General features: G+C 35.0%; 2 protein-coding genes across 2 annotated transcripts in view; both read right to left on the reverse strand.

Annotated features, from left to right (window-relative positions):
- Nucleotides 1–2,255: 2,255 nt before the first annotated feature.
- Nucleotides 2,256–12,780, reverse strand: part of LOC124541935 (glycogen [starch] synthase) — a 36,505-nt gene continuing 25,980 nt past the window's right edge. Inside the window, exons 13-18 of the mRNA XM_047119873.1 lie at nt 12,104–12,181; nt 10,565–10,739; nt 8,888–9,017; nt 7,073–7,154; nt 6,028–6,160; nt 2,256–3,317 (exon numbers count right to left, since the gene is read on the reverse strand). Coding sequence (XP_046975829.1) covers nt 3,220–3,317; nt 6,028–6,160; nt 7,073–7,154; nt 8,888–9,017; nt 10,565–10,739; nt 12,104–12,181 — 696 coding nt within the window. The 3' untranslated portion in view covers nt 2,256–3,219. The remainder of the gene's footprint in view (nt 3,318–6,027; nt 6,161–7,072; nt 7,155–8,887; nt 9,018–10,564; nt 10,740–12,103; nt 12,182–12,780) is intronic.
- Nucleotides 4,640–5,475, reverse strand: LOC124541934. Its single transcript, XM_047119872.1, has one exon. It carries the CDS (start codon nt 5,175–5,177, stop codon nt 4,863–4,865), a length of 315 nt encoding a protein of 104 aa, XP_046975828.1. The 5' UTR covers nt 5,178–5,475; the 3' UTR covers nt 4,640–4,862.

Consider the following 12,780-nt stretch of genomic DNA (forward strand, 5'->3'; position numbering starts at 1 on the left):
ACATGTTTTTTTTTATTGATTGTTGAATTAATTGTCACTTCTATAAGAGTGTGTTTATAATTAAAATGTTAAATTCGACTGCGTTCCAATAGATGACAATTTAGCTTTTTAAAATATAGAAAATGTTTAAATACCTTTAAGATTATTGAAAGGCTCCTTTTCTAAAATAAATACCAAATCTATATTAACAGATAAAGAGGGGTTTTAATGTGTTGCCCAACTGCAAAACTTTACTTAGGAATACAGTGCGATTTGAAGGTTGTACAAATAATATTTTTAGATGAGTAGCTGCGTTTAGTAGCTACTCCCGCTTTTAATTTAGACAACACATAGTGAGTTTCATGTACAGTCGTCAGAAAAGGTTCGTCACCTTAAGGTCTATTTTCGCGTGCTCAGTGTGAGCGATAGCCTGCTTTACCGTACGAGAATGACATATTGCGTCGCAGTTATTTGATATTTAGATTCAAAAGTTACTAAGAGTTTAAGACTTGATAAAGGAATTAATTTGAAAACCGACGAAGGTTTTCTTACTCTGACTGTACTTGTATTATGAATAAACACAGTTGTATTTATAAATAGACTAGCAACTCGCTCTAACTTCTTACGAGTCAAAGCTGGTACTAAATATACTACAGAATTTATTTATTTACGACATCACATTAGAAACTTCTAAAAGTATCAGTGTTTCTTTACTATATTGTCCATGTATTATATTCAAAAATCTTCCTTTCGAATTACTCTATCTATTAAAAAATTCGCATCCAAATCCGTTGCGGAATTTTAAAGATCTAAGCATACATAGGGACAGACAGCGGTAAGCAACTTGGTTTTATACTATGTAATGAAAATATCCATTAAATTATGTATTTTTTTGTTTTAATCATCATAAATATAAAAATATATTGTTCTTATTTATAGTTTGAAATAGGAACTAATAATATTGTTCACATAACCTTAGGTACTTTATACCTATTTACAATCTATGGCAGAATTTGTTCACACATCAATAAAAATATAAGAAATATTCATAAAAACAAATTTAGTACTCGTTGATTAATTTTAAATATTTTAAAACCGACTTAATACTCAGAGCTGACAACATTACAAGACTTTCTTCAAGAATACTTGAGCATTGTATGGTTTATCTTTTTAAATATTTCATAACAAATGAACAAATAAGTAGAAATTGAAGCCATTTCTTATACCCTGATCTATCAACAACCAAACATATAATTGTAACTGTATTTCCACTGGCTCACTCATCATTAAATCTGGAATACATATACACTACTGTCTTCTTTCAACTTCTAATTTGTATGATACTGGATTGAATACCATATAACATGCATTTGCAAATCATATACCATAAAAACCCATTTTTTAAATTCAAAATGTCTTTTTTTTACTTAAGGACAGTCTATTAACTACAGGGCGCTATGACAGATATATACATTATATTTCTCACATAACACACAAACAAATCATATATAAATACATATCGTTGACTCCCTGACTATACTCCTTTTACAAATTGCAATGACATCTTTTGTTAAAAATAATCATCCCTTAAAAATATTTATTGATAAAGTCGAGTTCTTAATTATAAATTGATTTATTTTCACGATACAATACATCGGCGAGTAATAAATCTGTTTTTATATACTGATAAAGATATTGATAACAATTTTATAAAAGTAAAAAATAGATATAAATATTTATTTTAATTAAAACTTCAAATAGACTGCACAATTACATTATACAATTTAAAAATATTTAATTTATATTCTGTTCTTAAACTATTATATAATATAATTTCAATTTGTTATTATCAACGTTATATGTAAACACCGTTAGATTATAATCTAACAAGGGAGATTGTAAACTGTCGATAGATTGTAAACGTATATTCAACTTACATTAAAACATGTACAATTTCGATAGTTCAAAATAATTAAAGCCGAGATGGCCCAGTGGTTAGAATACGTGCATTAATTTGTGTTTATAATTCACCTCGTGCTGGCTGTGACGGATAACATCGTGAGGACACTTGCATGTGACTAATTGCAACTACATTCTGCTACTTGTGTATCCACAAACACACATTAGAGCAACGTTGTGGAATATACTCCAAACCTTTACCTCAAAGGGAGAGGAGGTCTTAGCTCAGCACGGGGGAAATTACATGCTGTACTGTACTGTGTACTATAATGGTTAGGTTACGATATATTATATATTATAATCTACCGAACATGCGTTAAATTGTAAGCATTATGTTTCGGATCACAATCTCGCGAGATTAGATTAGATAGATTATTATCTAACAGTATTTACAATTTAACGGTGACATATATATTGGAAGGTACGTTTCGAGCTACGGTTTAAATTGCACATTAATTTATAAATCCTACATATTTAGAAATGTCTAGTTTAAACCACACTCATACATCTTAAACCCGAAAATATTATATATAATTAATAAAATACATCGCAATAGTTCAAAGTACAAAATTTTAAAATATTTAAATAAACAATATATAAACAATGGCAAGAATAAAAATTTACTTATAGAAAAATGGCAACACTTTTAACAGATTATATTTAAATTGATTATTTGCAGTTGTAACTAATCTAAGTCACAATAATTCGGTTTTCGATGAATATTTTTATGTATGTATGTGATGTTGTCTCATACATACATACATGTTCATGATTTATTTACATGAACTGTTATTCGTGAATTTTGGCACAGAGTATGTAAATAAGTTAGCAAAACAGATTAAAAAAACTTTAAATATTGTTTTCCATACATTTATCTTTGTATTACAATTAAGTGTAATATCTGAAAATGTTTTTGATCATATTTTATGGACGAGTTTACACCATTCAATCCTGGAGTACTATTCTGTAAAACCTTGCTCGTTCATTTAATTTACTACTGACTTCTGATAGTATTTTCATGTATGTCTGTTTGTCAGTCATTCATTTTTAATCTGTTCATTCAATTGTGTTGAATATTCAGTAAGTTTTTCTACCTAATTAATTTTTCTTATAAGTCCTTAGTTGTATATTGTATGTAATTATTATCCCGGTTAGGTAGCTGATACGATTATTATTGATGAGTTTTGTTTACAGAATAGCCCTACAGTTATTTAGGTAAGTTGTTCATATCTAGTTCCCCACGCGTGGGCTGTTTCGTAACCTATATTGTTTACATATAAGTTATTTATCAGTAATTCTCAATTCAGCTAGTTCCTTCTCTTCATCCACTTCATCCTCGTCTTCTGAACCATGTACTGATGCCGCTGGTGTGGTCGCTCCTGTAAAAGATCAAAAGATTTCTTTAAAAGAGAATGTAATAACTTTTTTGAGTGGAACTTCTTGGGCAGTGAAAGAGTTTCAAAGATGCGATCGTTTTGGCGTTTGTTACACGAGAAAGAAAGAGATAACAGATGAATAAAGAGAGACGGAGAATCATGGGAAATGTATCAATCTTGAGCTGTATTTTTAAAGTTTAAATATAGAACTCATTAAGAAGTTTATTGTAGTTTATATACTAAATACCAAACTGTAACTTCACAGATTGCTTAAAGCTACTATGTAAAAGTTATAAATACAAATGTGATCTAAAAAAAATTCAGAACAAATAAAGTGAGCAACATATTATTCTAGAAACTTATCGTCTTACAAAATGTAATGTGACAAACACACTGGTTGCAAATGTGTCGAATTCTCATTTAATACGTGTAGTAGATAGATTTACACAAAGCCATACCAATGTGTCAAATTCAAAATACATCTTATTATAGGACTTCTTCACTAATAATCATCTACTTATTTGTTCTACGAACATTTTCAATAGGACAATTTCTTACAGGACAACTACTTAACAGTACCGGTGTATGTTATACACTCTGTATCCTAAGCGAATAGAGATTACGTGCTAGACCAACGTTTTATACAAGCGTCAAAACGGGGCTGTAAAATTGACCTTCTAACTTCGGGTAGTTTCCGAGTATTTATGGTCGCTTTGTCAGACTTGGAGTCGAAGGTAACCTCATCATGTGACTTTAAGGTTTATTGGTATAGTACTAACTAACAATAATCCGCTACTATAGGTCTTACAAAGTTAAGCCTCATTCTACGTAATTCGTCGAATTGTGCAAAATCTATATACGAATTCAAAATACCAGATATATTTGTAGGGAGTTGGCGAATTTCGTTACGTTGTTAACTTGCGTCCCTTAGAATGCATCTCTGATTCTATTTATTTTCAGAAGAGTTATGGAAATCCTGACGAGCTGAGATGGCCCAGTGGTCAAAACACGTGCATCTTAACCGATGATTTCGGGTTCAAACCCAGGCAAGCACCACTACATATATGTGCTTAATTTGTGCATATAATTCATCTCGTGCTCGGCGGTGAAGGAAAATATCGTGGGGAAACCTGCATGTGTCTAATTTCATTGAAATTCTGCCACATGTCTATTCCACAAACCCGAATTGAAACAGCGTGTTGGAATATGTTCTAAGCCCTCTCCTTAATGGAAGAGGAGGCCATTAGCCCAGCATTGGGAAATTTACAGGCTGTTAATTTTATGGAATTCCACTTTATTGGGAGACATGAGCAAAACCTCTTTATATCGTTACTGAAAGAGGTATTTTTAGAGGCGCAATTAAATGACAACGCGACTACAAATATAGCAGACGCGTTTCTTAAACTGTAATAAATCCAATAACCCACCATGAGCAAACCACATAAGAAATTCGCCAACTCCCTAACCATTCGTAATCCATACAAAAAGTGTGTCAAAAACAACTCCAAGTGCAGTCACCAAACATGACAAGTCTTTCAACAGACGAACCTACTCCGATGGCTCGACACAGTCTCCCAACTTTGAGATCAGCTGATCTATTTGCTCTGTGACAGCCTCGTTTAACGGCTCCAAGAAATCGTTTGGCGTTTGGTAATCCTCTTGTTCCGACTCAGTGAAGTCTAGATTCTTCTCGAAGGTTACTTCTAGATCGGTACCGCTCTCCAGGTCTGTTATTTCGAGGATTTCCAGAGACTTCCTGACAATCGCGTTTCGTTTCTGATCTATTTCCGTTTGGACCTGTTCATCTTTGGTATCTCTGTGCTTTTCTATTTCCTTGTGATAGGAAGCCGTGAGCCACGACATTTCGTGGTGACTTCTCCGCACTAATATGTGCCACAGATTATAAATATTTTTATCGCTTTATTCCAATAAAAATAAGATTTATAAATGGCGGTCAAGTACATCACTATTCGCATTACCGTTGCAACTTTGACGGATAACAAAAAAAAAACAACAAAAAACCACAAACATCAATTATTTAGCGCACACGAATCAATGTTTTTGCTGACCGTACTGATTTGCCGCCATTTATAAATCTAATTACATTCTGATATCATTATTGCAACTTAAAATATTATATATTGACGACCTCCGTGGTCGAGTGTCGTGTACACCGGGTTTCGTGGGTACGCCACTCCGAGGTCCCGGGTTCGATTCCCGGCGGAATCGATATAGATTATAATTAGTTTTCTATGTTGTCTCGGGTCTGGGTGTTTGTGGTATCGTTACTTCTGATTCTCCACAACACAAGTGCTTCAGCTACTTACATTGGGATCAGAGTAATGTATAGTAGGACACAAATTAGATGTAGCATCGGAAAATGAAATGGAATGAAATTAAAACCGATTACTGCCGATTTATACAACCAATAGAAATGGCTCCCTATCGCGCCATTCGACGCTATTCGTCGCTATAGATTCACGCGTCAAAGAAAGCAAGTGCATGTAAATCCACGTGTCAAATTGACGAATATATTTGGTCATATGATACTACAAGTTATTACGTTTGTGCAAAGATCATATTCGCATGAGAAATAAATATTGATAATTTGGTACAGCGTACTCAATTCGGATGTGATCGGTTTTACGAATTTTGCCGATGCGACATCTAAGTTGTGTCGTACTGTATGTGATGTTGTCTGATATATACTCACTCGAATGTGTGGGGCTGGGAGGTTCGGATATGGGCCGGGGGTAGTTAAACCGCTTGCCGAGCTCCTGGTCCATATGGTCCACGTAGTCCGGGTACACTATCTTCAGAGCCTGCGCTCGCGCTTGACGGTAATACTGAAAATGAAATTTAACTTCAAAATCAACTGTCATCCTTTTAATAGATATATACAGGATTATTGGTAACTCGACGTATATCCGTTAGGAGGTGATAGGGGTGACTATTTGCAATAATTTTAACCCCCATATGCATAATCCAAAAGTGAACCATTTTTGAATTGACACGTTTTTTTCAAAATTTGTCAAAAATGCAACTTCAAAAATTTATTTAAAAAAAAAGTTTTAATTAAAATCTATTTTTTTCTTTTGTTTTTTAAAAACGATTAAACACTGGATATTTGTCAATAAATTTTTGAAGTTGCATTTTTGACAAATTTTGAAAAAAGCTAAAAAACGTGTCAACTCAGAAATGGTTCACTTTTGGATATAGGGGTTAAAATTATTGCAAATAGTCACCCCTATCACCTCCTAACGGATATACGTCGAGTTACCAGTAACCCTGTATATGATTCAACTTATGATTAATGTCCCAATCTTGGGAGCTATGATAATATGTCCATTGTGTGAGTTACACTGGCTAACTTACCCTCCAAACTGGACAGTAGGAACATTAAATACTGAATAGCAAAGGTCTTAGACAAAATAGATCTTTGAAATTATGTTTTATTAGATGGTAAGTGTGGCAAAGCCGTCTCGGTAGGTACACCCAGTCATCAGATATTCTATTGCCAAACAATAGTACTCAGTATTGTTTTCGTCCAGTTTGGAGGGTGAGTGAGCTAGTGTAACTAGCAAGGTTGATAGTCTATTGGGGATGTAAGAAATAGTTAATATTTGTTAAGCGCCTGTCTATAAATGATAGTGACCACTTACAATCAGGTGACCAATTTTCGCCGTCTTATGATATCATAAAAAAAGAGTTTTATTTAACATTTATATTTACTGTCATTTTCTAACATATATACTTACAATGCCAAGATTCCTCCAGTCCATGAGGTCCGACAGTCTCTCAGTCCTGTTCCTCTGGATGATACGCTGTCGACGTGTCAATCTGTTACAAAACAATTGATATATTTTTAAATAATCTTCTCTTTAAATATTCTAAATCAAATATATTAATGTGTTATTATTGTTAGCATATTTATTTTAATATGATCATATTTTATTGTTTTAATGTATTAAAGTATTATCAGAATAAATAATTCGATTTAAATAGTTGTTACAATTTGCCTTGATTGTCAACATCCGGTTTTGACTAAATTGTTTTTTTAAAATGGATCGAAACCGGATGTTGCTACAGTCGGAGGAGGGGCGTGTAAACATTAAATACTAGGAGTAAGCCTAGAAATGGCCATTCTTACTTTAATCGTCGAATTGGAAGGATCGAAAACCACTTCAGGAGAGATAAAGTATTGATTGTGAGGAGAGTTTTTGTATTATTCCAACGTTATATATAACGGAACAGCATGCCCGAGCCCGTTTTTAAAAAACATGACGTCACTATAGCTGACGTCACGAGTGTCAGGGTTTCGATCTTTATCCATTCGGATTTTTTAAATTAAATTCAGGGAATATTCTTCTCTAATTTATTTCAATATGAGGCGGTCCGTTCGCTCCGACAGCTTGACCAAGCCTGTCGATACCGGCGGGCGCTTGATCCTTTATAACTAAAATAGGTGGGTAGACTTATTCACTCAACATAACAGCTGTTTACAAACACTAAAATATTTCAGACTAATTTAACATTTCAAAATTCACTAAAAATTATTAATTTAACAATCGGTTTTAATTTATTAAAATAATCATTTCTGGACACGTGTTTTTCTTAAATTCGTGGTTTCGCGCCGACATATATATTATATATTATTATAGCTTTACCCGGGTCAGTCGTCAGCACAGAACAACTGGTTTGTTGGAGAAATATATTCACATCTTACAAACATCTACACAAATATTCGTAACGTGTACATTGAGGGTAAGAAAACCTTCGTCAGTTTTTAAATTAATTCCTTTATCAAGTCGTAAATTCTTAGTACCTTTTGAATCTAAACATCAAAACATTGCACGCAATATGTCACTCTCGATCGGTAAAGCAGATTATCGCTCATACTGAGCACACGAAAATAGATCTTAAGGTGACGAACCTTTTCTTACCCCGACTGTACAATAATTATTATTAGCAGTCATTGTTGTTCGTATAGTACTAAGGGCCTTAATGAAAATTAATATTTACCGTCCGATAGTTGTCACATACAAATTTACATATATACACTAGCAATAAAGTTTTAAAGGCCATAATGCGCCATTATATATATCTATGATAATATTATAAATGTGAAATTATTTCTGTCTTTAACAACCAAACCATTACACCGAATTCGATGAAATTTCGTATAAGCTAGCTTAAATATACGAGAGTCGAGATGGCCCAGTGGTTAGAACGCGTGCATCTTAACCGATGATTGCGGGTTCAAACCCAGGCAAGCACCGCTGATTCATGTGCTTAATTTGTCTTTATAATTCATCTCGTGCTCAGCGGTGAAGGAAAACAAACAACAAACCTGCATGTGACAAATTTCATAGAAATTCTGCCACATGTGTATTCCACCAACCCGCATTGGAACAGCGTGGTGGAATATGTTCCAAACCTTCTCCTCAATGGGAGAGGAGGCCTTTAGCCCAGCAGTGGGAATTTACAGGTTGTTGTTGTTGTTGTTGTAGCTTAAATATCAAGGAAACACAGACAACCTCCCCCCCCCACAACATGGTCATACAGATACTCACTTGGTGAAATCAAACATGTATTGTGCCAGCTGCTGCACGGAGCCTTCCAGCGAGATGTACCGCCGGTCCACCACGTATATGCCGTACGACATCGGGTCAGCTATGTTCTCCTGCATGAAGCAACCGAATCCTGGAATAAATTACATTGTTTAATAATAATATACAACAACAACAACAACAACAGCCTGTAAATTCCCACTGCTGGGCTAAAGGCCTCCTCTCCCTTTGAGGAGAAGGTTTGGAACATATTCTACCACGCTGTTCCAATGCGGGTTGGTGGAATATACATGTGGCTAAATTTCTATGAAATTTGTCACATGCAGGTTTCCTCACGATGGGTTCGAACCCGCAATCATCGGTTAAGATGCACGCGTTCTAACCACGGGCCATCTCGACTCATGTCGAGATGGCCCGTGGTTAGAACAGTGGTTAGTTGTAAATAATAATAATAATATATTTATTCTCTCCCACATTACAGACATTAATCATCACTTTAAAAGCATCTTAATATAAAGTACAATTGTGTGTGGGAGACAGGAGCGCAAACTGGGTTGCCCTGTGCTAAAGGTCTGCTGGCTCCACCTCTAGGATATCAATTATTTGTTATATAAATTTACATGTAATATGAAAAAGACCAAACATGACATATACATTGTAAATTATAAAAAAAAAAGACAAATAAAATGAAAGTAATTTATGTTCGTGAATTTGTTGTGCGCGAATCGTTTAAAATGATGATATCTATTTATAAGACTTTTGTGGGTTTTTTTATGATGTAGTTTGGCGGACGAGCATATTGGCCACCAGATGGTTAGTGGTCACCATCACCCATAGACAATGACGCTGTAAGAAATATTAACTATTCCTTACATCGTCAATGCGCCACCAACCTTGGGAACTAAGATGTTATGTCCCTTGTGCCTGTAGTTACACTGGCTCACTCACCCTTCAGACCGGAACACAACAATACTGAGGACTGTTATTTGGTGGTAGAATATCTGATGAGTGGGTGGTGCCTACCCAGGCGGGCTTGCACAAAGCCCTATCAATAAGTAAAATGTGTATGTATATTTATTTATTTGTTAAATATAAATCTATACATATAATAAAATTGGATCGTCTGTTTGAAAATATTACAATAACCACATTATACTAAATAGATATGTATGTATACAGGATACATATACCGAAATAACATTCTTTACATTTTTTGTCAATCTGTCTGTCTGTTCTGGCTAATCTGGAAGGGCTGGACCGATTTTGACGGGACTTTCATTGACAGATAGCTGATCTAATAAGGAGCGGTTTAGGCTACTTTTATAATTCAAATACCTGTTGACTTCCAAGCAGGATACATTAATTTAAATAATTGTATTTAACTAACATGACTTTGTATTTTTTAAATGTTGAAAAAGAGTAACTACTGAGTTTCTCGCCGGTTCTTCTCGGTAGAATCTACTTTGCGAACTGGTGGTAGCTTCACCGCTTAAAAGCCTACTTGAATAAAGTTTATTTTGATTTTTGAATGCATTCGAAGTCGCGGGCACAGCTAGTAAATAACAAACATCCCATATTTGGCCTACATTGCTGTATATACAACATACACTACACGAAATTGAAAACGAATCACGGCAAAATAGACCATAGCACTTAGATGATAAAGTCTCCACAGCCTACCGGAGAGATTGGTGGTGATGCTGGGTATGCCCATGACGGTGCACTCGGCCGGCGTGTACCCCCACGGCTCGTAGTAGGAGGGGAACACGCCCAGGTGACAGCCGCGGACGAACTCCTCGTAGTCCAGACCGAAAAGCGGGTTCGTGGACGTCAGGAACTCCGGGTGGAAGATCACCTGACAACAGACAAAACATAGACTATACATTAATAGACTCTTAGAGATGGCCGTGTGGTTAGAACGCGTGCATCTTAAACGATGATTGAGTGTTCACAGGCAAGCACAATATATATGTGCTTAATTTGTGTTTATAATTCATCTCGTGCTCGGCGGTGAAGGAAAACATCGTGGAAACCTGCATGTGTCTAATTTCATCGAAATTCTGCCACATGTGCATTCCAACCCGCATTGGAACAGCGTGCTGGAATATATTCCAAACCCCTCTCCTTAATGGAAGAGGAGGCCTTAGCCCAGCAGTGGGTAATTTACAGGCTGTTACTTAACTTTTTTTACTTTATGCCCGTTTAAAAATAAATCTTGTATCTACACTAATATTATAAAGAGGAAAACTTTGTTTGTTTGGTTGTAATGAATAGGCTCAAAAACTACTGGACCGATTTTAAAAATTCTTTCACCATTCGAAAGCTAAATTAATCCCGCATAACATAGGCTAAATTTTATTTTGAAAAAAAATAGGGTTCCGTAAGATATTTTGGGTTTTTCGGACAAAAAAGGAAAAAATCTACCAAAAATGATTGATTTTTTGCGTATGATAAACCTAAACTATAAAAGATAGAACTATAAAATGTTCTAACTCCGGTCCTTAGAGGGCATAATGACCTCCGACCCTAAGAACCTCATCAGATTCGTGGCTGATGTTGGTCTGGCTGAGGTGTTGTGATCACGAATTTGAGGATCATCACAATAAATCCAAGCGCCGGTTGCAGTAATTCTTGTAAGTAATGTGACCGTGCCTCAGCAGTAGGGATATTAGAAGACTGATTATGAACCGTTATCTACGCGGGCGAAGCCGCGGGCGACCGCTAGTGTTTAATATTAACAAAAAATTATTGTTCAATTTGCAGATGTCTGTGTATAACTTATGAATTCTATATTGGGCAGCTTTAGTAGTATTACTTCCATGAGAGGCATCCCATATTTTTTTCGTTTTTATTCTTCATGTGCATTTGAATTACAAAATTAGTCTAAGTTACTCCCAATTACATCAGCTATATACCAGAGAGTACCATCAAAATCTATCCAGCCATTCCAGAGGAAAGAATCAACAGATTGTCTATCTCATTCTAATTCATGTTCTTATAGTTATTAATTAATGTCTTTATTTATAGCACAGCACTATTCCTCTAACTACATATATCCACTTTAATTTTACTCATAAAATTGCAAAAACAATAATTAAACTACATTTATAATGAACCACAGATTATTTATATCTTGACCAATCACGTCAATTCAATTCAAGGTCAAAGTCGCCATCTTGATTCCTACGGTTAGATTCTGCTAATTGTCACGTAACTCACTTTAACTTTGTCGTTGACTGTATTGAATAGCTGACACCGACGTACGGAGTTTAACACGGGGTCGCTCCAGTCGTCCACCTGGAATCAAAAATCAAAAATCAAAATCAAAATATACTCTAACAAGTGGGCTTTTACAAGCACTTTTGAATCGTCATTTAACAATTAAGTGAAGCTACCACCGGTTCGGAAAGTAAAGTCTACCGAGAAGAACCGGCAAGAAAATCAGTAGTTACTCTTTTTTCAATATTTAAAAAATACAATCATATTAGTTAAATACAATTATATATGTGTGTAATGTATCCTGCCTGGAAGTCAACAGGTATTAATTCCAAGCTTTTCTATCATCTACAAAATATTTATACATGTTTGAAATAAAGCAGGTCTCCGGTAATCCGACGGATGTTTTGCAGGGCAGTGTCGGGCTATCAAAATTTTCGAATAATAGAGTACCCTACTGCCAAAGATTAAGACCCCTAATAGTCCGGAACTTTTTATAAAACAGTACCCTGTAAAATCAAAATCAAAATAAACTTTATTCAAGTGGGCTTTTACAAGCACTTTTGAATCGTCAATTAACAATTAAGTGAAGCTACCACCGGTTCGGAAAGTAAAGTCTACCGAGAAGAACCGGCAAGAAAATCAGTAGTTACTCTTTTTCAACATTTATATAATACATT

This window comes from Vanessa cardui, chromosome 29 (genome assembly GCF_905220365.1).
Source record: "Vanessa cardui chromosome 29, ilVanCard2.1, whole genome shotgun sequence".
In the NCBI taxonomy this organism is placed as follows: Eukaryota; Metazoa; Arthropoda; class Insecta; order Lepidoptera; family Nymphalidae; genus Vanessa; species Vanessa cardui.